General features: G+C 28.5%; 2 protein-coding genes and 2 long non-coding RNA genes across 10 annotated transcripts; 2 read left to right on the forward strand and 2 right to left on the reverse strand.

Moving 5' to 3' along the window:
• Positions 1-379: 379 nt before the first annotated feature.
• Positions 380-2,814, reverse strand: LOC126925861 (uncharacterized). Its single transcript, XR_007714158.1, has 2 exons — positions 2,711-2,814; positions 380-1,329 (listed from the first exon to the last, which is right to left on the reverse strand). It is a non-coding gene; the product is annotated as an uncharacterized LOC126925861 (long non-coding RNA).
• Positions 696-4,056, forward strand: LOC126925858 (ras-like protein 2). 6 transcript variants are annotated; one of them, XM_050741845.1, is made up of 5 exons: positions 696-1,184; positions 2,800-2,887; positions 3,000-3,027; positions 3,178-3,389; positions 3,477-4,056. In XM_050741845.1, the coding sequence occupies exons 2-5, from the start codon at positions 2,819-2,821 to the stop codon at positions 3,669-3,671; spliced, it is 504 nt and encodes a 167-aa protein (XP_050597802.1). In that variant the 5' UTR covers positions 696-1,184; positions 2,800-2,818; the 3' UTR covers positions 3,672-4,056. The 6 variants fall into 6 exon arrangements, with proteins under 6 accessions (XP_050597802.1, XP_050597801.1, XP_050597804.1 ...); XM_050741847.1 differs by lacking the exon at positions 696-1,184 and adding an exon at positions 1,228-1,337; XM_050741848.1 differs by lacking the exon at positions 696-1,184 and adding an exon at positions 1,394-2,291.
• A 1,294-nt stretch (positions 4,057-5,350) lies between these two features.
• Positions 5,351-6,690, reverse strand: LOC126925896 (uncharacterized). The gene is made up of 2 exons (XR_007714186.1): positions 5,690-6,690; positions 5,351-5,618 (listed from the first exon to the last, which is right to left on the reverse strand). It is a non-coding gene; the product is annotated as an uncharacterized LOC126925896 (long non-coding RNA).
• Positions 6,691-8,645: 1,955 nt separating this feature from the next.
• LOC126925893 (monocarboxylate transporter 13-like) lies at positions 8,646-26,169 on the forward strand. 2 transcript variants are annotated; one of them, XM_050741880.1, is made up of 6 exons: positions 8,646-9,000; positions 20,569-20,825; positions 21,228-21,354; positions 21,920-22,099; positions 22,251-22,414; positions 22,621-26,169. In XM_050741880.1, the coding sequence occupies exons 2-6, from the start codon at positions 20,612-20,614 to the stop codon at positions 23,664-23,666; spliced, it is 1,731 nt and encodes a 576-aa protein (XP_050597837.1). In that variant the 5' UTR covers positions 8,646-9,000; positions 20,569-20,611; the 3' UTR covers positions 23,667-26,169. The 2 variants fall into 2 exon arrangements, with proteins under 2 accessions (XP_050597837.1, XP_050597838.1); XM_050741881.1 differs by lacking the exon at positions 8,646-9,000 and adding an exon at positions 20,319-20,486.
• Positions 26,170-26,839: the final 670 nt, after the last annotated feature.

The raw sequence follows: 26,839 nt of genomic DNA on the forward strand, positions 1-26,839 counted from the left end.
AAGAGAGTTCAGTAATAAATCAGATGTAAAAAATGTCGATATTAATGATTTATTCCTGTTTAATCAAACTTTTGGTATAAACCTATACTGGATTGATTGACAATTGGATTAACAATAACAATTTAATATTAATGCTTTTACAATATATTATATCTTTTAGTACGTTTTTTATGTTACAAATTATTGAAAAATATTATATATTATTTTGATATTATACATTTATTATTATACTATTGAATAATTTTGATTTATGTTTTTTGTTTATCATAACTTTTTAGTTGATTATGAATTACTTTTTTTCGAACATATGAAAATAAGTATCAAGACGTACGACAAAAAGAATGTTTATGGATGAAGGAGGAATTAAATTGAAAAACGGTGGCGTAATTTTTTTTTATTAATTCAAAATCTTATAAATTACGATTCATATAAAATAATTAGTAAAATTTTTAAATAGAAGATGGTAAATATTTTGTTGTGATAATAATAAATTACATCAAGAGAACAAATTAAATTTCTTTACAGATAAAGATTTTTTCTTATATCTCGGGCTAAGCAATTGAAAAAAAGTCGATTGTTCCTAGAAACAATGTAGCACAGTGAGATTATCATGCATTCGATATCGCGTAAAAACCGAGTGATTTTGAAATCGTTTACTTTACAACATCAGGTAGACATAAGCGCATAAGAGGGCGGTATTGTAATAGCGACTGCGCAATCAATCGAAATAGCACGATATGGTATAACGTATGCATGTGTAAGTACAAATACACAAGGTGGGGGATACTTTTTTTAGTGTCTCTCTCGTTTCATTCGTTAGCTCGGGTTTTTAGTAAATTCGCGTTTGCAGGAGCGACTTATGATGTTTAGTCACGTTTAAGTTCTCGACTATACACTACTAGTAAGGAAATGTCCAGGATCCGCTGTACTGGACTCTTCTTGTACTAAGAAGAACGCAGTAGTACGTGCTTGCATGTGAATGCGCCTCAATTTTGTATTTTTCTACGTTTCGCCGTGCTGTTTTCAATATGTGTCCAGTATTCCTCTGAAATTTCCACAACTCGTCGATCATATGAAAAATGTCGAAGCTCGGTGACAAACAAAGCTATGCGCAGACATACAAGCTCGTCGTCGTTGGCGCGGGTGGCGTCGGAAAATCTGCGATCACGATACAATTCATTCAAGTGAGTACTTTTTATGGCCAATAGGTGTAGCAAATACGTGCGTGGGTGTACATATAGACGTATATGTAGCCGTGTGTATCGTTTGTGCTTGTGTATTCTATCATACATACAGTGGCTCACAAAAGTAGCGGATCACTCCTAGAAACTTTGCATGTATATGTTATACAAAATATTTTGAAATCTCAACACTGCAACGAGACGCTATTATCGTGATTATATTGGTAAAATTTAAAACAGATTTGAAAATGTATATAAAAATTACATTAATACTTATTGGGAATATATACTTCGTAAATATTGCCAAAATATTAATAACTCAATTCAAAATCAATTACTCAATACATTAATAAGTTACAATATTTAGTAAGACAATTTTTAGCACTAATTGTATGTATAAGACTACATCCATGATGTATTCTAATTTTTCACCAACGATAAGTGTATACTTGTAATAAATGCCTTGCAACTTCTATATACATTTTCGGATTGGTTTCAAATGTGACTATTATAATCACAATAGTCTCATTACAGTTTTAATGCACATAATATATTCATAAAATAAATTTCCAAACACTTTTGATACTTTTGTACATGTATGTATAAATGGTATATATGACGTATATACAGGGTGTCGCAGTAGTCATCGACAAAATGGCGATTCTATGTGAAAAAAACAAGTCGAAAATATACAATAAAAGTTTTCCATATGACATTTCGTTTTCGAGAAAAGAGAGTTTAAAAGTTTGCCAATTATACTTAAACTTGACCAATACTGGACTGGACAAGAGCATATAATTGACAGGAGGTTATTTTACGTATGAAAATAAGTCGAAAAAAAATTTTAGAATAAAATTTTTTCATAGGATACTGCGTTTCCGGAAAAATGAAATTCGGAAATTTCTATGTACCATAATTACCGTAACACCCTGTATTTATGACATTTATTTGTGTACATTATGCATATTAGATTTGTCAATCGGATTCGTTTTCATGCGTCCTACGTCCTACGTCATTCGCGATCAATTCAAATAAAGGAATAATGAAACGAATAATGAATTATAATAAATTATATTGGAAATATTTCATAAATAATGTCGATATGTCGAGGTAAACAATTGGGCTGTTATATTTCGCTTATGAATATTTTCGTAATTACGCTTGCACTGGATACTAAAAAAAGGAACAAGCCTACTTTTATCATCGATTATGTCATATATAACTGGGGATAAGATTGTTGATATAGCCACGTAATATTATAATATTCGCATAATATATTATTTTGATATACATATATAGTAATACGCAACAGAGATTGTTTTGTACGTACTTTAAGATAATAATTTAAGATATTATATATTTAAATTTGTATAAATTATAATTTTTTAAGTTATATTAATACGCAACAGAGATCGTTTTGTACGTACTTTAAGATAATAATTTAAGATATTATATATTTAAATTTGTATAAATTATAATTTTTTAAGTTATATTCTTTATAGTCACAGTGAATTATTTTATATACATACGATAGATTTACTTGCACGGTAATTTTTTATTATTATTTATAATGAGGTTTTGATTATTATTTTGTACTAATTTCACTAATATTTTGCAGAGCTATTTTGTAACTGATTATGATCCAACAATTGAAGATTCTTATACCAAACAGTGCGTTATCGACGATATACCTGCGAAACTCGATAGTGAGTAAACTGATAACAGTGAGACGCTATATATTAATTATCGTTTCATATTTATTTGCATAAAACAATTGTAATATCTTCTATAACTTATTTTATATTAATTTTCATGCAGTTCCATAATGAATCATGGGTTTGTTATTGTAAGAGTATAATTCCTTATTTATTCAATTTTAGAATGAATATTTTATGAAAAAGTTAGAATGGTCAGTTTATAAGCATTAAAAACAATATTACATATATATTGTAGAATGTTTTGAATAATAAAACTAGTAATATTTATGTAATTTTAGTATTAGATACAGCAGGTCAAGAAGAGTTTAGTGCAATGCGAGAACAGTATATGAGAAGTGGCGAAGGGTTTCTACTTGTATTTTCGATAACTGAGCTTTCATCTTTTGATGAAATATTAAAATTCCATAGGCAGATACTTAGAGTAAAGGATAGAGAAGAATTTCCTATGCTTATGGTTGGCAACAAAGCTGATTTGGATTACCATAGAGTTGTAAGTAAATAAAATATAAAGAATTTAATATAAAGAACATTATATTAATATAATAATATGTTAATATTCACTGTTTTACTTGCATAGGTTCAAGTTGAAGAGGCACAAAATAGAGCTCGTCGATTGAAAATTCCATATATTGAATGTAGTGCAAAATTAAGAATGAATGTTGACCAAGCCTTTCACGAATTAGTAAGAATTGTCAGAAAGTTTCAGTTATCTGAAAGACCACCACTTGAATTAAACTATAAAAAAAACAAAAAAAAATGTTGTATGTTGTAATGCCTAATGTGTTCTTAATCAACTTACTTTTGTACTAATAAAATGGTACAAAGGGGTTGAATCAAAATCGAAATTGTGGAATCAATCAAATCATAAGAATTATTATCTATAATTAAGTTGAAATAGGAATTTGAAATCTGAAACAAGGGATTGTTGAAGTGCTTTTCAAAATAACACTTAGATTACTTTAACTCGAAATTTATGCACTCAACTTGAATCAAAGAGTGCTTTAAGCAAATATAATATTTTTGAGTATGCTACAAATACTTTGTACTCACTTCTAAAACGAATTAATACAATGGTATTTATGAAATGTGTAGTGTAATAACAAAGTTCACAAATCGTGTAATTTTAATTGTATAAGAAATAAAAATAACTTGACGTATTTTATTAGAAGTATATTAGCAGCAATGTAAGTTTTATATTAAATATATTAATATATTTAATACTATCATGGATCACATATATCCCTATATATTGAATTTATATGACGATTTCAAAACAAATTATAATATTATTTAAAATATTTATTTGTAAATATGCATGTATATATTTATTACATATATTAATTATCATTTAATATAGTGTAGTAAGATTCTAACAAAGAGTGAGACCAATAACAACTCTAATGTGAAATTTTTAATAATTTCTTTGATTTAACACAATTTTAGTTATTTTATAGTTATTATTTAATTTTTCTATCATGATTGCAGTATGTAAAGTTTAAGAAAGTTTATGATATTTTGATGTGTTCATAAAACAGTTCGTTAAATTAATCGAACTTGTTTATTTATATACAATAATATTTTATGTTTATTTTTGCCATAATTTTTCTAGTGTTATGTAAAAAATTGTTTTTACTCTTAAACTAATAGAAATTAAGTTATTATAAACAATTTCATGTTTGCTCTTACGATTATTAAGTGTGTACTCAATATATCTATATTTTTTTACATTAAATACATGTACGATTAAAATATATTCATATGCCATTAATCACTATATTGTAATAATATATCAAAATTAATTATTTTATACAGATATAAAAATTCCAAGGCTAATATAAAATACAAAAATTATATTTATTTTTGTAAATTGTAATGTATTTGTAACAAACTTTTACACGTAACTGATATATAAGTTGAGTATGTGTTCATTAACATCTAATAAATAGTAATACGAAAATAGATAATTGTATTCATTCTTACAACGAAATTGTAACAAAAAATTAATAAAAACGTTATAAACTAAGTAATTATGGTTTGTTGGATACCTACAGTTCAATATCGTAAATAATAAATTTCATTAATCATTTTATAAATTACTATTATTATTATAAATTAATTATATAATAAATATAAAATATAGCATTCAATTAATATAAATATAAATAAATATTAGCATTCAAATAATTTCTTTTTAAGGATACAAATACAATTAAAAAATAAATTATTTATTAGTCAACTGAAATCAACTTCGATCACATTCGAACGAATTTTTACTCGACTTTTATTCCTTAACCTTTCCTGATAATAATAGCGTTCCCCGAATTATTATTTTTACAAAATAGATTTTGCAAGAATATTTTACCTTAAAAACAATTTCTATACAGAAAATATGCGAAAAATTAGATACATAGAGAAAAAGGAAATTAAACAATTGCATATATGTACCATGTATTTATAGATTGCAATTTTATTACTTTATTAGGTTATATTTCACGTTCACGTTATTAATACAGCTCTATTACCAATACAATAAAATCGGACAATTTAATATTGTTATTTGATAAAAGAAATAATAACGATAAGTTTTACACAACGGAACATTCACCCTAATTTAGTCAGTAAGCAACTGGCACGCAAGGTGGTCAAACGGGATTCCCATCGTGGCTATTCTTAACCAGACCAGGCTAATATTGAATCCGCTCAATTACTTCCAGCTACACTAACATCAGCAATAAATATAACTGTTATTACGAATTTTTAATTTCTTTTCGCATCCCATTACACACTCACATGAATGAACGGCGATATATAGAATACATTTATTTTTATTCTCTTTCGTTAAATGACGTTACGTGTACAACTTTCATTTTACAAAAAACACCTGAAGCGAAAACAGATTTTACGTTTAGACGCTAATAAGTTTCTCACACGTCAATGTACGTCTATGGACAGCGTACAACGGGAAATATATACAGACAAGAAAAAAACCCGGCAATTATTGTAATAATTATGTAAACAATTTTATTTTACACGATAACATTAAAACAGTAGCTCATTAAAGAAATTTTTTATAAAACATTTTGAAATTTCATCAATACTGTAATGAGATTCAACTGTCTTGATTATATCGATAGCATCTGAAAAAATTTGAAAAGATTACAAAACGTTTAGTTTAAGTATATATATCTTGTACAAATCGCACAAATTACAAACGTATGTAATCAATCATCATTAATAAGCTCTAACATTCACTGGAACCATCTTTACGATTTATTATTTGTTTAAGATGGCTCAAATTTGATCAATATAACTCAATACAGTGTTAATGAAATCCCAAAATATTATATAAAGTTACATGTTACGAATACATACATAAAAGTTTTTTACGATAAGTGTTCATATACTTTCGTGAATCATTATATGTAATATCTTGCAAAAAACGATATTTGCGGTATTTAAGTCAAACAACATTTTTTATGGTCCGTAAAAATTATTATAGTACCGTATCGTTATTAAGAAGTAAAAATAAAACGAAGTACAATCGCTACAAAAAAAGAAAAAAGAAAAAAATTAGCAAATAACCTTATTTTCCAATGAATCATTTTCTTATCAAAATGTTCATTCAATTTTCATAATCATCAAATTTTCGCTGTCACATGAAACGTACCACTAAATAATACAAAATGTAATCCACTTGTACCTAATTAATTAATTGATAAATCTAAAAAGATATGCAACTACTTTTTGTAACTACTGTATAAAATGAAAAGAAAGATTTATATACAAGGATCTTGGCAGTACATTTTTATTTGCCCAAAGAGAAGAGAACAGCGTCGGGACTTCTCGGTAAGAAGAAAGACGAGCTGGGAAGAAACAAGATTGCGAGGAAGAAGAATGCCCAGGTTAAAAATAGCAGCGCGCATTTTCAAATAAAAAGTGATAAGCAACCTGCAGGATAACGATTAAGGAGGAGGGTAAAGAAGGGAGCGCGAGAGGGAAAAAAAGGAGCAATACCGACCGAGCAGAAGGAGATGACCAGTAAAAACGGACTGAAAGAACGTTCGTTGGTAGAAAGAAGATGTGCAAAAGCAACCACATCTGTACAGTAGGGGGAGAGAGCAGAGAGAAGAAAGAATCTCCCCGATATCTTAGCTTGGCCCACTGGAATAATATATTGGCTATAACGTATGGTGGTCAAGCTTGGCTCGGTGTTGGTTCGAATAAAGGTGAGAACCGGTGGTGCGTACAGGGTCTGGAAGGAGGAATCTCCCACCCTATGTAACTTTTACCCGTGTATTTCGCATGGTTTACTGGTTATACGATCAAGTGCATCTAGCACCAAACCGCTAAGTAAACCTGCTCTATCTCCCGCCACGAGACCGCAGCATGATCGAAATACACATTTGATCAAAATTATCGTACGTAATCGGTGAATATTTTTTGATAAGGATAATAACAAGATCGTGGTTGCAACCTCGAGAGAATTTCGCGATAATCGCGTTTCAGGACCCGTACCTACGCTTACGATACGCACGCGATACGCGTATGTTTGTGTGTAACGTCGCAGCAGTAAGCAAATTGTGATGTAATGGAAACGCGACCGATTCCTATGAAAATGTACGAGTTTTACCGAGTTTCACTAGTCGCGCGTCTATATAAAATCTCTACATTTATATAAGCAAATGTATGTATTTATATAAGCAATGCAAATCGTTATTGTTCATATTTAGTGTTTAAACCAGTTATTCGATACAAGGTCTTTCTTTCTATTTCTAAATTTCATTCAAATCCTCAGTACTTTTGATAGAAATTATTCCGTATAGTATATCTAAAATAGTAAAACGTTATCATGCGCAAAGAGAAACGTGCATCCATTCACCACCATCTGCTTTCCTCTAGGCATTATATAAACGTACGTATCAATGTAAAAACGTTGTTTTCGCGTGTTACACTTTGAATAATGTATAATGTAGTTTCTCATTCTTTTTATGTCACAGATACGATCGTTTTCAATAGATCTTCGTTTTGTTCGATACTATCGATTGTACATACAATAGCTCACGAAGTATTTATGTATATATTATGCATGTTACATAAAAATGAAACACTTTGAAATTCGATTAGCATTGTAACGAGAGTCGACTATTTACGTATTATATGTTTAAGATTATTAATCATGATCTATACTAGTCTCGAATTAAATATACGTTTGCAGTAACTATGTTGTAACTATCTTCAGATTGGTTTCAAAGACCAATATAATTATCGTCATGTTTCATTACAGTGCTAATGAGATTTCAGTGTTTTATATTATACACACAGTTTCTATAACGTTCAAATACTTCCGAGAACCATTGTATATTGATAAAATATGGAATCACTCTTAAAATAAATACGTATAAAGGTAAATATTAGAATATATTTATTGCAAATACACATTTAGAAAAATATTCGTTTGAGTATAAATAGTTTTAAACATATAATTAATGTTAAAGATGCTCTAACTAATATAATAATTGATTATTCAAATACTTAAATAATCTCTATGAAGTGTATGCTTGTAATAAATATCAAATGAATTCCAATGAAATCTTTATGAAACAAGATACTATATACATATATTGATAAAAAAGTTTATAGAAGCGTTGAAGTGCTTTAGTGAGACACAGTATATGAAACATTGTATCGAGATAGAGAAATGAGATATTTTATCGCTAAACGGTTGTCAGTGGCTAATGTACAGATTTTATGGTGGGCATCGACGGTGATCTATTAGTTCGGTGGTTGAAAGCTATTGCACGAATGAAGACGCTTCGATTTATGATGCTACGATATGCTAACCATTTTGGTTTGGTTAAAGCCGAGGGCAACCTTCGGGTGTCCCTCCGCCTCCAGCTTGAGCTGGACTGAAAGAAAAGGAAGAGGGAAAGGAACGAGTTCTTCAGTGCCTGTGCACAGTCTAGTTCAAGACTCACGATGATAGTGAACGTCCCGTGAAGATTCCTCCGGCCGGGCTGCCCTTCTCTGCCTAAACAAGAAAACTAGTGTCACCGAGCGTTGTGGACCGACCACCGTTTGCACAGGTCGCGGAACCTCTACAGGTCAGTGCACGTTTATCTTTCGGATGTGACTATAATCTCGACATCGCATTCGCGAAATCGATAAATCGCCAATCGATTTTTTCCACGCGGTTGACATTCGATCGCTTGGCAGATTCGGATAGTTAGTTAACGTAGGACACGTCTATCATTCGTCATTGATATTTCTTATCTAACTTAAATAATGTGTTTAATTTAATCATTTCTTTCGTACGATTTTAAAAAGTTTCAGAATAATAGAAATTGGTATTTTTTTTTAAATTTTAGATATTTTATATAACTGACTGGTAACAACGATAATTGATAAGGATGGTATTTAGTATATTTCACAATTTTAGGAATTTCGTTAAAAGCGATAGTATTTGATATTTTTTTACGACTCAAAAATTTCGTCGATAATATTTAATAATTTCTATAATTCCCAAAATTTCATTAATATAGTATTTCATATTTGTTACTATTTGAGAAGTTTGATTAATAACTATAGTATGTAATACCTTGTATAATTTAACAAATTTCGGCACGATAACCATCACGCATGTTGATGATGATAACATTATGTACTTTCGATCGTGTTTTAATTTTCAAGCGAATTTAATTTGTTTAAGTGAATGGAAATAGATTGGCCATTGAAATTATTCGTGTCAAACTTACGTGAAACGAATGTTATACGTAAAAAATACGTAAAATCCTGCTTTTCAGGTTTCGCTGCGTTTTCCCGATCGTGTAAATATTGTTACGTTTTAAATCATCTCGCTAGGCTCATAAAATTTTGAACGGCTCGACAAAGTTACGATTCTGTGATGAATGTCGATACGTGACATTTTTGCTTTTCTTGAATTACGTGTTGTGTTTTGAAAATACTGAAAATGGTGCACGACCATTGTTATACGTACACAGATATGCTAAATATTTCAAGATCATTTTACCTGGCACAAAGTTACTTTAAAATAATTATAGGCTAGTTTGTTTGAATCGAAGAATTATCTTCATTTAAATTATTCCATTATTTCACTAGCAAAAGCGAAATAAATCTTCATTTCGTTTTTATTTGAATAAAATGGAATATAAGTTTCCAAGTAACAATATCTGAATCTATTATGCCAAGAGAGTTAAAAATACAAATTTCCTCGCGCCTATACACAGGCTAGTGCAATTAATATCCAAGACTAATTGAAAGGAGAACAATTCTGAGAGCAAATGCTGTTACGTTCTAAAATAATTGGGTTTTATTGTTTATGACTAAGATAGATGCAAAATACAGCATTAAAAACTCTACCTTTATACATTGCACGGTTTTAATATTAATTTTAATTTGTTAGATCTAAAATACAATTACTTTTTGAAATAACGAATTGGTTCATTAATTATGATTCGTTGTTTGAAATTATCCTCTATTCTTACTTAAAACTTCTCGTTTATTTGTTATTTTACTTAAAAAAGTTCATTAACTAAGGTAATAAAAATCGTTTGAGAGAATAATTGATTTGATTTCGATATATCATGAAATAGAGTTACATTTTGGAAAAATTATAAATCGGCTGAATTATGTTTCGTTAGTTGAAGTTGTTATCTTTCAGTTTTATTTCCAATAAAATTCGCTCCGGGTCCTGGTTATAGCGTGCGAGAAACGTAAGTCATTGAGACCCGAGTACTCACTTTTCTTTGGCTGCACGTAACGTGAATTCTACAATCTACTACAGCTGCACGTGAAACTAATCTTGTTCGAAAGAACTCAGTTAAAAATCTCGTACGAGCTGTTTGTCAGCGTATATGTAATTACGATTGCTTGAAATTATACAGTTGAAGTATAAAAAGTGGGATCGCCAATTATTCGAAGAACGACTGGATGTATATAAAGCTATTTTAAATTGATTAAATCTTTGACTAATGACAGTATTTTTACATATCTTAGATTTCGAATCGAATTACTACAAATTATGACTTTTATTTCCATAAATTTACATTCGTACGTTTTATAAATTATAAAAATTTCGCAACTTTTATTTATGTTTGGAGGAAATAAAAAATGAAATAATAAATTTATACTTTAATTATTATATAATTAATAATTATACTATAACTATAACTAATACTTATAATACTTATATTATAATTAATAATTTATATTTTAATAATTTAATTTGATATTATATTTTATAATTTCGGGTTATTTATGATAAAAATTAATAAATCGAAAATATGTCTTTATTAAAAGAACATTCTCGTAAAAATGTTACAACTTTTGTAATTGTATAATTTTTCATCTTTGCAAATGGAAATCGAAGAAGCGTTCAATTTAAACGATTGAAATAGTAAATTACAGTCTTTAGTCTTCTTACGGTAAAAGTTAATAAATCACTAAAGATTGTGAAAAGTCGATAATTTGCCTATTAATTATTTCTACAAAAGAAAAATGCAAGAATTGTAATTTAGCTTCCAAGAAAAAAAGAAACTACCAAACAAATTATGTAATTAAGCGAACACGTTATTTGAGATTTCACGGTAAGATACTGTGTCGCAGTCGATATTGTTTTCTCGCAAATGATTGATTGGCCGGCTTTCTCGCCAGCATCGATATTTTTACGCGAAAGTGATGTCTAAATCATTTTCTAGAAGAAATAACGATATTCTCGTATATTTAAAATATTTCTTAGTGAGAAGTTAACAAATAAAAATATTACAAGTAATATAGTTAAATTACAATATCAATGTTACAATAACATTGAAATTAGTATTGCAACGTTATTTCTACTTCTAATTTGATGGTTTGATTAATCGTATTATGAAAATATCGTTCACTTCGTTCGAAATATTTATGCGGTATGAATAAACAAGAAAATTTTACGTGTAACTTATTAGTCACACACAGTACTTGTTATTATAATCATTCAATAACTCAAGTCAGCCAACAATTTGCATTAAAAGTTTCCTCGTGCAGAAATGATTTTTTTCAGTAGGACGCGACACGTATCCGCGCGAGGAAAAGATGCGTCATCAGAATTTCTATTATCATAAATTGTTAACATTATTATATTTTCGTGTTTAGTTATAACGAAAATTTCCATTAATTCTCGACTGTAACAAGTAACGAAGACCATCATTGTAGAATATCATTTCGTGGAAGAGATTATTTTTAGCGGGAGAGGATCTTCGAATTTTACTGTTTATAGAAGCAATTTAATCGACGACTATCTTCGGCATAGCTCATGATGTTACGAAGGTCTTTTTTCGAAGCAAATCATAGTCATTAATACAGAATCCCTTGATAGCTCTGCAAGAATGTTTTTCATTCTTTTGTTAGAGAAGGATCAAAAAGTATACAATTACAAAAATTACAATGTTTTTATAAGGTTTTCTCCTACTAAAACATACATATTTTTTTATTCATTAACTTTTATCGCGAGGAAATTGGAAAGTATAAACTAAACATTTATTATTTCCTTTTCCCATTATTCAACCGTTTATGATCCTTTTTTTGATTTTCTTTGCAAAAGAATTAGAAATTATACAATTATAAAAATAATGAAACTATAATTTCCACGAGAATATTTTCAATTAACATCACATTTTTAATTCATCAATTTCTATTATTTGTTTATTGCGCCAAAGTATTGTCACAGTTCAAGTTTTTTCTTGCCATTCAGTATCACCTTTGCTATTGCGGTACTTACATCTTCTATTCGGCGTTGTTTTTCCATTCATTGCTATTTTTATTGTGGTAATAAATCATTGTTTCTGCTCAATCAGTGTAATATATTTTTTCTTAATTGCTCGATACCATTTATCAGAATTACCATATTCTTTTCTTGAGTATTAAGGCCTCATTTCTTATGATTGTAATATGGGTATTTTACTAGGTACTATTTTTTTTTATTATCAAAATATCAGATCTATTATTACTGTATTTATATAATTTTGTTACCATTTAGTGTCATTTTTGTTATTGCAATATTTCATTGATTTGCGATTTTCAAACAAGCGATTGCCTCTTTATTTTTTTTACTACATTGCTTAAACTGATTAAGGGATCGTTTTTCATGTCACTTTGGCTTTTATACCCGTTACCTGTGTGTTTGTTTTTTCTTAATGCCTGTCATGAATTTGATATTTATTATAGTATCACAGGAATAACAAGTCAATTTAACTAGCCACTATAGTACTTCTTTATTTCTGTTTACCTGATTGATGCTATAAAACGATTCATACTAATGATTCCCCGGTTGTTTTAGTGAGCAAAGCTATTTTCATTATTAGTCTGGAATATTCTTATGCATTCACGACGGCTATAAGTGTGCAAAAATGTACAAGGAGATGCATAAATGCTAGAAATATATAAAATATCAAAAGTGAAATGCACATGATTATATTCAGAATATAAAACATTCTTTTATTCGACCTGTAATACTTTATCTGTGTTTGAAAAAAAAGGATTTGTATAAATATCATATCATACCACTTTTTATCATTTAATATCATTTCTCCTAAGATAAATTATTTTTTTATTATTTAGTACAATTTGTTATTGCAACATCGTTTTTACTGTAATACTTTTTCGATTTGCCATCAATGTCTGTAGTATTTATTGCCACTTCTTTACAGCAATATTTTTTGTTATCAATTTTTGTACCAATTATTGCCATTTCTGTTGTAACATTTTTCTCGCTCGTTATTAACATTTGTAAGTACCATTCATTGCCATTTTTTTCTGTTCCACGTTTGGCATTAATGCATATGGAATTGACGTTTATATTCAAATTGACATTCGATACCACTTTTATCGTAAAGTTATTTATAATTTAACATCAAGTTTTCGTTGTTCTCAGTACCATTATTGTTACTAAAATTTTATTTTACGATAATATATCGTTATGTAAATTCTAGGCGAAATAGTCTCGGTCCCTTATAACGGTTACCTTATACCTCGTCAAGATTTTACATAATTACTTCACGATACGAAATAGGTGCCATAATTCCTTCCAAGGTCGTATTGTACAAAAATATTCTACGAAAGATCGAACTTCCTCCAAATTCACAAAATTCATAGAATATACATTTTCAATGAATTAATTTATCTAGGAATATGTACTTTGGAATATAAATTTAAAAACATGAATTTGTTATATTTATATTGATTCTAGCATCGATATCAATAAATTAGCTGTTAATAATTCAAAAGAATCCTAGATTCTAATACGACAAGAAGAAAACAATTGAAAATCAGCAGAATAAACGAAGTACCATAATATTATATAGATGAAGATATTTGGCTGTATGCCAAATATGTGACAGGAAAAAGTCAGAATCGATCGAACATAACTTTAAAGGCTGCTCAATATATAGTCAATTTGGACTAGAAACACACATAAATAAAATCACTAGGCAAATTATGAAAGCGAACACTGAAGAACATCCGTGAAGACTGTACTATTTCGTATAGATAGCAATGAGAATTAGTGCAATTTGCCTCGAGTACTAAGATAGCATATCTTCATTTAGGGCAATGTGTTATTATTAATTGCTAGTAATAAGAATAGGAATAAGATTCACAGAGATAGTACAAATCATCACTATACCAAAGTAAGTTTCTTACTTATACGTATATCTTATGAATATATCTTATACTCATATACTTTGGTAATATTATTACTTGTTTATTTACATATATTTGTAACCCGTTTATTATCGAAGCTTGCAATGGGCGAAATCCTAACGCAAGAATAATAATAATAATAATAAAATAAATAAATATTAGCTGTTGGTTGTGCTATTAATATCGATAAATTAGCCGAGTAAAAATGATACTATTAGTGGAAAAACGTGAGAGAGAAAACGGTGGCAATAAAATTGTCTGAGTAGCGTAAGCTTTTATTTATTTGTCTCATTATACGAGGTTCTTGAATCGTTTTCATAAAGGTCAAATAACGTTAGAGGAGGAAATACCACTGTAGTTAAAGTTAGCGGCAATGCCTCGAGCAATACGACGATTCTAAAATGACCGACGTTAAGTGACGCTGAAACAGACCTCTAAGAATGTAAAGAACTTCTTAAATATCCCGACTTTGCACCTCTTACAGCTTATGGCTCTTTATGCAAAAACAAGTCCTGCAGGTTATACCGTACTTATGCTGATATTGCTCAATACGGATATCTATAAATACCATCGTCTTCAGCCGGGTTCATTTTGGTAAAAATTCGAAGGCTTTTTCGACTCCGTTTCCATGTTTCTCCAACTAGAATCTCTACACATTATGTCACATTATTACAGTATTAATTAATGAGATTTTTTTCTTTCTCTCTCTTCTTTTTTTTTTTTTTTTTTCTTTGACGAAATCGATGACATGACGCGTGACGGGCGAAGCAGGATAAAAACGCAAATATTGAAAAAGTATTTATTAGGACATCTCTATGCTTGCTCCATTGACGCGCAATTTTAACACGTTCAAGTACGTTTAGCGAAGCGTCAATTGCTTCGTGGTAATTAAAGTCTCGTGTTGCCACTGAAAACTATTTCTCACGCGCGGAAAAGGTGGCCAATTATTATTTAAATGCCGTCACGTACGGATTCAAATATATATTTTATTTGATCTTCGTCAGCGTAGATTTTGGACAGAAATTTATTCTCATCGAATTTCTCTACTAACTTCTTGTATTTAACATGTTAAAACGTTTCGACGAAAATATGTTTGTTCGATAACTTGCCGTTAATTTACTGTTTATTTAAAGGCCTCGTATAAGCGTTGAAACATGTCGTATTACATCGACACCTGGAAATCTGCATCAGTTTCAGTTTATGCTATGATAACAACGTTGAAACAAGTGTTTCAAAATGCCTGATTATTTTCCTACTAAGGCATTATTATCGATAATAGGTTGATCATAAAGAGCAAAACATTGCAAATTAAACAGAACTGGGCAGGAAGATAGTTAATCGAGGGGAATAAATTTTCTGAATCGTTTTAGCGTTTCATTGTAAGAATTGAAAACGAACGAACCGAATAGTTATAAAAATTATTTGCATACGGATGATTCTGCTTTTCAACATCTATTGGATGAAGTTCGCCTAAGGGTCAATGATGAAAATAAGTTGAAACCTGCGCTCCAATTGAGTCTTGTTCACCGACTAAGATCGGGATTCTAATTCTTCACATAATCGATACAAGTTGTTTCTGATGCCAATTTGCCGATACCGAATTACGTAAATTGTAACATGTATCGTGAATCTTAAGTATCGATGCATGCATCGTAGCATGTTTCAACGTGCATAGGAGCCTTCAGGGATGTATGACGTGGCTGTGGATGTGATGGAAATTCTCAAGCATTTTATCTCTGAAAAAAGGAAAAGAATGGATTCATGTTTTAAAAAATTCAAACATTCTGAAGTTCTCTCTCCAAAGGTTTCAAGAAAGGTAGGCGTTTTGTAGGATACTCGAAAATGTTCACGAATGGCTATATTCCTTACATTGAATTTATCCATTTTGAATGTTCTAATGCAATTTAAATATAGTGATATGACGGTTATTTGAAATGGTATAGAATAAATTTATATTTGTTACGGGTTCGAGTGCTGTGTTCGTCACGATTGCATCAAAGTTCATCTATTTTTATTAGGCCGTTGTGCGTTCGTTGCACGTAAATATAGAAATCGTGTCTTTGTTGTTTACTTCACGTAATCATCAATTGTAACCGGAGCACGTTTACTTTACGGTTTCATTGAACGCGTGTTCTAATGAAAATTGCATTTATTCCGGACAGGCAAGTGCGTAAGGCATTCTGCATGCGACATCGCCAACGGATCAATCTAAAGTAACACTAGATTCTGAAACTATGCATAGTATGTTAGAAAATCTCTAATATCTAAATTAATTATTGTGGCAAAATGGGGAATATGTTATAAATATGCATTTAAAAAAGTATGTAAACTTCGTTAACGGGTTCATAAATATTAGGGCAGTTGCTAAACTTATATAGAACACGAAAATTGTTCTAGATTGTTAGACAAATAATTAATCGATAAATTAATTAGATCGTATAAGATGATGATCCAAAATACACGACAAAAACTTGTGAAAACAATTTGCAAGAATTTTAAAAGAAAATATTGAATTAATGAATATATGTTTGAATCTACACAGTTCATTGAAGGAATTTGAATGGAATTAAACAGTGCACAGATTAAATCGGATATCTGAAACTGTTAATAGAATATAGTTAAATAACGACGTATAAAACATAATGAAATAGGTATCTGATAAGAATATCAAAATAGGAATAGAAAAATAAAATATCTAATAATAGGACTATGAAAATAAAGAAAACATCTAACTTTATTATACGTGTAATTGGTGAGATATTTGTTGAGACGTTGAACATATTAGTTCTTTATAATTTACCGTTTCAAACAAGGTTTAATCATTTTTTAATGGTTTATTAGGTATACTTTGGTTTTCTGCAAGTGTCCTGATATTTATGAACGGAGGTATACATATATTAATCCACTGGAATACTCTGAATGTTATATTCTGTGCTCTTCATTAACATGCGATTGAATGATAATCATTTTAATAGATACACAGAAAAGTTCAGAAATTTACAAAAGGCATTGTTACACTGGTAATCATTAAGTATATTCACGACAATGGGTGCAATACTTCAGAAGATGTACTTTCCATTTTACTAATGGAATCCAATTACTGTAGAAATCAAAATTTCTAAGGTGTTATAAATCTTATCTAAATCTAGGTGTTATCTTACTTCATCTTAATTGTTAGCGTTAAAAATCATTATCTCAGATAAAAGTAATTGTTATTGAATTTGGAAAATATTTAATATTCTGTAAAAAATAGGGCACATATCATAAACTTGACAATATTGATAATCTTCTTTACAAAAATGAAATACCTGACATAATACACTCGCGTGATATTTCTTGTTTAAATCATTTTTCCAATACCATAAGATTTCTTTATTTTTAATAGTAATACGTTTATCATATAGTGATATGATCTCGAAACTGTGTTCTATGAAATTATCGATGTTATCTGTGTAATAATTTGTATAACTGCATATAATGAATGTCAAATGTTCTACAATAAATTTACATCTACGAGAGTATAAAAGTTAAATTATCAATCTAATTTAAAAATTGAATTTTTTAATCTTAGTTGTGAAATTATGTTACAGAAACTGGTCAAAAGTTCCTCATGTTTTCTTCCTTTTTTAAATATTCTTTTTTTGTTACTAACAAAATTTGCAGAATTCTATCAAGTTCTTCGTTGAATACACAAATTATATCCTTCAACAGATACAATATTTATCACGAATATTTTTCCTAATCAGATTATAATAAATTTCAAAGATAATTCCTCGAATTAATCAATTCTTTGAAAGCTTCAATTATACTACTTACTACTTACAATAATGTATGCCTGCTATTTACAAGACAAGTCAGCAAAACGTTTCAATTGAATTAATCTTTGTGTGATAATATTGATGCATAGTAGTTTGCATAGAACTACAATGTACACTATACTGTAATTGGGGATAATTAGTGCAATAATTGAAAATAACCAATAACTGTATTTACAATCTAATGGCTCATTTATTGCACACCTGGTTATTAGTTTAGAAATACCACACCAATTAACTAATATATAGATACCTACAGTATACCTATGAGCTATTGTATTTGGTACAGGAGACACATCAATGTCGTTTATTGAATTATCTTCATATAAATTCAAATAATAATTTACTATATAAATTACACATAGTATAATTGTTAAATATTCATTTCATAAAATTTTCGCGAAATGGGAACAAAATAGCTGAAAAGATCTATCGGAATATTCCTTACGTGACTTACGAAAGATAAAATAAGTTATGTAATTGGGATAGTATGCGTTCGTATGACAAATGCAATTGCACAATGCGAAATTTGTTTGAAAAGTTCGAGTAAAATCTGTCATTCTCTTTTTTTAGTGCGCATGTGCAGACGCGTACGCAGATGCGTGCGCGTCGCCACGTGACTATTCCATTCAATTGCATATGGGTCTGTGGATATGTGTCGTGTAATTATGGCATTACGTATAAACTATTTTTGCTACCGTTTAGTATGACTAATTTCATGAAAAATTATAAAGAATTACATGAACCTATCACCATATTCCTGTTGCAAATAAACTAACTTGGAAGATGGAAGGGAGTATGGTACTAATATATGTACGTATATAAATAATGCAAGAAATAACGCGATATGTTTTGTTTTCCTAGAGAAACATAGCTATATCACGTTCACTTCATACTTCAGCCTTGTCCTACATACCAGAACGTAGAAATTTTGTTTATACTTATATTCTGAAATTTCATGGTGTATTATGGTAAATGGAACATTTCATATTAACTACTTTTGTCTTCATAAGACAGAATATGTATATATTTCGTGAAACACAATTTAAAACATCAATTATTTAATTATTTGTTAACCGATGTAAAAAATACAATGAAGACAGAAATTTTAATATGGTTATATTTATGATATTCATATATTATTAGTTTAGTATATATAGCTCATTTTTTATGTGAAGTATTACATTCGTACCAATTATTTCAAGAAATTTATTTAATATCGCAGAAAACGGACAGCTTGCGTTACGTATGATGTATGGGACAATTGAACGTGTTAAGCATATTATTAGTTTTACGACACAAGGAGAAAAACTAAATTACTATCTTAAGCGTTCAGTATATTCTGTTTTATAGTAATTGAAGTACTGTAGTTTTATCCTTTAGGCTGGATATTAAAGGAACATTGAGAACAATGGACAATTTTGACCAGAAGACTTCCTAGTTATTGTTGACAGGCATTTGAATCACGTGGACTATTGTAATAGTAATGGATTCCGATTATAAAATAGAATTTTCTCATTGCGCAGAGCTCTATATTTACTGACTATTATCTAGAAAATTATATTATTTTTCTGTATTCTATTGATTATTTAACAGCTAAGTTTATTAATTCTAAAATCTTATTCATGGTTTTATTGACTACAAATTTGACAACAAAAAGGATTATACCTTTCTTCGCGTTCACTACAAGTATTCCACCTGCGCATCGTACAATGGGGCATGAATGGAGAAAATCTCACAATGAATTATAAAGCTTAGTGAATTTCTTCTAGTGAAATCTATAAAGTTTAAATATAGTTTTTTTTTAATATTTCTTGTCCTAACTTTTTAAACATTTTTATAAAAATATAATAATGAAGATTGTGGGACTCATTTAATAGAAGCGAGTAAAATATTTTTTGCATAATCTTTCAAATAATTTTTCACTTTTCTTGAGAAGCTTGCTTGAGTTGCGTCATTTTCGAAATACATTTTTCGTTGATAATTTAAAAATATCGAATTATCGCTGTCGGTAAAATAGGGCGCGCAACTATTCTTAACTCCAATAAGAGAGCGCTACCTTTACCCGCTTAATTGATCAGGTCTGGACCATTTATACAAGGACCATTGTTTAATGTACTTTATATTTGTAACTATCTAATGTCATGTTTCGTATAATTACAGATCAATCTAATTGAGTGCTTTTCACCACGTTCTCCACGCTAGCATGACGACGAAGAGTGTAAAAACGAAATTAGTCCCGCCGGATGGAGGATGGGGATGGGTCGTCCTTTCTTCAGCTCTTGTCGTGAACTTCCTTATTCCGGGTACCGTGAAATCGTTTGGTGTCCTCTTCGTCGAATTTCTTCACGTTTTCAAATCCACCTCTACCGCCGCCTCATGGATGCCAGCTTTATGCTACTTTTTATACAACTCTTTAGGTAAGCTAATTTTTATATCCACATATTTTCTCATTGCAAATTAAGTGAGAAGTAATAAGATGTCTCATCTCATGTTAGTGTTATAGCTACTAAAATTAATAAACTATATAATGATTGTTTATGTTATAAATTAAATTAGATCATTACGTTACTGTTAAACACCATTCTTCCACATTTTTAAAAACTCTCAATGAATAATTTGTTGAAATTTAACGTAAATTTTTATAGATTTATGAAGGAAAGTCACTGCATTTTTTTCTAACCTATAGATGTTTGTAAATAAAATAAACTTTCAAGCAAATTCTCAGATATACATGACTTATCATAGTTTTACTATTTAAAATCATATTTTGCTCTTTCAATACAATATTAAGATTAGATAAAATAAATGATATCTTATAGGTCCACTATCCAGCATTTTATCAACTAGATACTCCTACAAAACAGTGACCATCATTGGCGGCGCGTTTGCAGCTAGCGGGATGATGCTGAGTTACTTTGCTAATTCAGTTTCCTATTTATACGTTAGGTATAATAAAATCATCTTAAAAACCTTGACATTTTTATTTTGATAAAATAAAAAAATTATGAAAACAACATTTTTTGTTTAATAGATAAATATTCATTCTCACTTAAATTTCTAGTAAGGGAACTTTAAAAGTAGATTACGAACACCTAATGAATAGCAACCCACTGTACATGAATGTAATTTTTTAAATGAATGCATCCCAAATACATACTTATTACACATGTATTTTGGTGTAATAGTAGAAAAATTTTTGTAAAGCATTTATAAGAAAATTTACGAAATAATCAATTTGTTCATCAAAATTTTTTAAAAGAATTTACTCACTTCTTATACACTTTTAAGTGAATAACGTGTATGACAGGTTGCTCATTTACAGGCGCCCACAATCTTTTCTAGAACTTTATTATCAAAAAATAAAGGTGGTCGAACATATTATTTATTAAACAAAAAAATGTTTCCTTTATCATTCAAAAATTTGTTCATTATTACTACAATTTATTATAATAGTAAAATTAGATATCTAGAAAAAAAAGAGAGCTAATAATTTTATAATTTATGAATACAGCTATGGCTTGATGGTTGGAATTGGTGCAGGACTAACGTTTCCACCAACAGTGTATATTGTAACTTCATATTTTGAAAGGCTTCGAGGTTTTGCAAATGGCTTGTGCATCTCTGGTAGTGCAATTGGAACTATCGTGTTACCACCTTTTCTACAATATCTTCTTGACTGTTTTGGATATAGGTAATGTATCTTTATATATTGAATAGCATGTGTATAATTTATGTTACTTAAAAAAATCTAATCAAATATGATCAAATATCACTATAGTTAAAATAGTTAAAATACATATTTTCAGAAATTTAAAAGTGTTACATTTTCATTACATTTTTAGAGGTGCAGTATTAATCATGGGTGCACTCACATTAAATACATTGGTATGTGGTTTACTATACCATCCTGTTGAACAACACATGATCATGGTACCAGTAGAAGGAGGAATTGATAATCAAGGATTAACCATAGATGAACCAATCCCCCATAAAAAAAAACCAACAGGTAACTTAGTATTGATTAATTAATACACTACTAAGGAACATAATAATCTAAATGAATCAGAACTATGAAAACTGAATGGGTGTTTAAAAATATATATTATATTGTACATATAATGTGCACATTTGAAATATTTTAAATTTGAATATTTTTATGACATTGAAAAGATAATTTTTTGAGATGAGTTGTAAAATTAAATTAAATTTTAGATCTTTTCAAAGCATCCAGCACAATTGAGAATGAAACATCATGCAGCAATACAAGATCAAAGAAAGAAGAAAGTTCTGGAACTAAAAGTATAATGAATAACTCTAAAGTAAATTTTTGTTTGAAAGATAAAAATGAGGATAAAGGCGATGAAGCAAAGAAAAAAAATACTTCCGAAAAAGGTCCTAGTTTGAACAAAGAGAAAGAAGATACAGTAAATTGTCAAAACGTGGATTCTTTACGAAGAGAAAGTAATACTTCTGAAGTTCTTGTAACTTCCAATAAATTAAAAAATGAAAAGCTGGAATTGAATAACACATCGTTAAGTAAGAACAGAGATGAGAAGTTGTTTGAAAGTTCGAAAAGAGAACTAGGAGAATTGGCAGAAAAATCAATATCTGGAACATCGTTGACTAAGGTTGAAGTAAAAAATAAACGACAATTCTTTGACTTGAGTGTACTTAGAGATCCAATTTATTTAGTAATTCTTATTTCAAACTCTACCTCAGCTATCAGCAATACCAATTTTATGATCTTACTGCCTTCATATGCTATTTCACAAGGATTTGATAAGAATTCCTCAGCGTTACTTTTATCAATTGTTTCTGCTCTTGATTTAGTTGGACGAATCAGTGGTGCTTCATTATCAGATATCGACTTTGTGCCAAAGTATTATTATTTCGTTGGTGGTCTGGGTACTAGTGGAATAGCTTTGGCATTATTACCTATGGCAACAAGTTATACAATGCTTTCTTTCTTTTGTGCATTGTTTGGATTGTCTTCAGGCATGTACATTGGTATTACAACAGTAATTTTAGCAGATATGCTTGGCACAGAAAAACTTAGCTCGTCGTACGGGATATCTTTATTTGTTAATGGAGTTCTTCAATTAATTGGTCCACCTATATGTGGCGTTATATTTGAAACGATAGGATCATATAAACCCATATTTCTAGCATTTGGTATTATACTTATTCTTGGCACTGCATTATGGGCAGCCGTACCTCTTATAAAGAGGAGCAACAAAAAGTCTTTACAAGTTGTATAATATTTCATAATTACTAGTTTCTATAATGAATATTGCACAAGTTTAAAGATTGTAAGGTATTATAGATTTGTTAATAACAGCATTATAACTGCCATTTAAACCATACAGTTTTTTAAAGAAAATTTTTCATTTTTAATCATTTAAAGTCGCAAGTTAGTCTTTTTATTCACAGATCTATAGTAATACATCATTAATATTATTATCATTCCGAATACTGATACTGATCTAATTTTATTTGTGTATATTGATATACTTAATAACTTATAATTTAATTATCAGTGAGTTTACTATAGTTTTATTTAGATATAATAAGGAAAGAATATTTAGAAAATAAAATAGTTAAACTATTATGCATAATTCTATTATCATTAAATAACAACAATTAATGATACATAGTGAAAAACTTAATTATTTTACTGCTATGGTTGTAAATGGGCATATATGCAGTCATATTTGATGTTAATAATGAAATTATATGGACAAGATAAAAGTAGAGATAAGAATATATTAACCCTACGTTTACGTATTAATATAAAATCTATTATATGATTTAAAATTTTAAGTCATGATTACATATCAATCGTACTGTATACAATTCCAAAACAAACGATTATAGGAAGAAGGATATTTTAATATAATCGGTATAGTAGTGCACAAACGTAACTTTATTATGATATCATTAAAGTTTAACATCTCAAGTTTACCAGCCATTAATGAAATTGAATCATGATTTTCTAATAGTTAAATAATGCTTATAATAATAATAAATAATTTCTGCTAAAATTGACAAAAAGATTAATATTATGTTTAAATAAAAAAAAAATAAAAATGAATTTACTATTTGTGAGAAAGCTTTTTAGGAATTTATAATTATACCAAAGTATTTTTTTGTATACTACTATCAATTTTCAATGATTTCTTGGTGCTTAAACTTGTTGGTATACTAATTTCGTCCAATATTATAGTACAATCTGTATACAATGTATTACTGAGTTACATGTGTCTTTCCAGAAATATCATACATTAATACATGTTAAGTAGAATTGTTATTGTGCAATACTTTTACTATTACTAAAATTTTTCTAACTAGTTTCAATATATTTTTATATACTTCATTAACTGTAAGGAGATATTATACTTTAAATAGGCTACTCTAAGGACATTTTTGAAAGTTTCCTGTGAAGAAATGTATATATAGTTATTGATATTTTAGTTACTTAAAAGTAAAAATTATAATCCATTACTATTAATATCATAGATAATCAGAGATTACATATCATAGCTGTATTGTCCATCACACTTTGTCTGAAAATTCTTCCAAAATGATGGTACTAATTAAGCACAACTTACAATTAATCAGCAGAAATAATTAAATGTAAATTTATCTTAATCCTTGCACATATAGTTACTTTTTTACACAATATGGTGCTAATTAGTAATATGAAATTTGCTATTTAAAATTTGTGACTTCTATAAACTGTAAAAAGTAAGACTTGTAATATTGATCCAACAGTAATTTTGTCAATTTTTTAAATTTGGCTAAAATTCACTACTTCCAAAGTATGTTTTTAAAACACTAAATGTGTAAGAAATGTAAAAATTCCAAAGTTGACATTTTTTCAATCTTTAAAAGTAGAACAGTCTCTTAAATAAATAAGTCATCTTTTATAGATGATCTGAATTTTTGGATAGATCACAGAGACATAAAGGTCTTCAAAATTCAAATATTGTACAAGTTTTATTTTTCAAGAAATATTAATCCAATACAAACTGTAATAGTTCTAATTCCAATTTTAGTACTAAATATATTAAAGAAACAAAGACAATGATATAAGTAAATTGTTACATTATTTATGTCATTGTTTACATCATGAAAAGTATTGTATTAGTAGACTTATTAGAGAATCTTTTTACTAGGAGAGATTAAAAATTATTAGGTTCTGTTTATTATATGTGCATAGAAAATTTTAATTGTATATTTATACCAAATACTCAGCTGTTTCTATTTATATTAGTTATAGATTTTTTCATGTATTACAATATCATTAAACACTGATGATCTGGATTCCTGTGCACATACTCTCTGGTAAAAATTAATTTCTTCAATTTTGTATAAACGTGATGCGTCAATACGCATTAAATTTTTTAGTTCAAGTTTTTATTTGAATACTAGTTAAAATTTTAAGAAACAAGAAAGTCATCTATGTATTGCAGTATATATACTTATTATGGTTTTCTTTTAGAGTTAATTGAACAAGATTTTTGTATTGTAAAGAAAATTTCTGATTTTTGTAATGATATTAAGAATGAATGCGAATGATTAAATGTTACAAATGTAATTTTTATATCTGAGTAGCATTTATTTAAAATAATTTGTAAAATAATCAGACATTATGATTACAAATAAGAACAATGGAATGTAGAGAGAAAAAGTAAGAAAAATAAGAAAGTATTATCAAATGTATTTTCTACTGAAAATAAAGAGAATTATGTCTGTATATAATGTTTTTACATACATACTATATGTAAAATATTTCACAGAAGTTTTGTTTAACTTTCTGCACGTTTCTTAAAAAATATTTTTTATATTCCTTTTCACATTACTTAAAGAAATCTTTAATAATTTTAAATAATATAATATTAAATACTATAAAATACTTTACACAATTATTAATTATTATTATCGAAATATTTATTAACTGCAATTATTTTACGTTATCACTAAAATACTATTTTTATTGTTATAGACATTTGCTGTCTTAAAATTTATGTATGAATTGTAATCAAAATTTGTTATTTATTATAGTAAGCAATGAAATTTGAATACTTATGCAGCAGTTAAGTATGGTATTTTTATTATTTTTTTTTAATAATGTGTAATTATATGATTTAGATGATATTTTAAGTTTATTAAGAATTAGAAAATAATTTTAATTACTATTGCTTTACATTACAAGTAGGATTACATGTATTTAATTTCAGGTGCTATTATATAGTCATTGTGATTCCCTACATGAATCATATTTATGTTCCTTCTAGCGTGCTTGATGTTTCTTTTCAGTATTGATATTTAGGAATATTATTGATATCTGCTCAATTTCTATTTTATTTGTTTTTATATGACATTTTATATTTCCTTTTATGTAAATTATATCTTTGTAATGATCCAAAAT

Source organism: Bombus affinis, chromosome 16 (genome assembly GCF_024516045.1).
Source record: "Bombus affinis isolate iyBomAffi1 chromosome 16, iyBomAffi1.2, whole genome shotgun sequence".
Lineage (NCBI taxonomy): Eukaryota > Metazoa > Arthropoda > Insecta > Hymenoptera > Apidae > Bombus > Bombus affinis.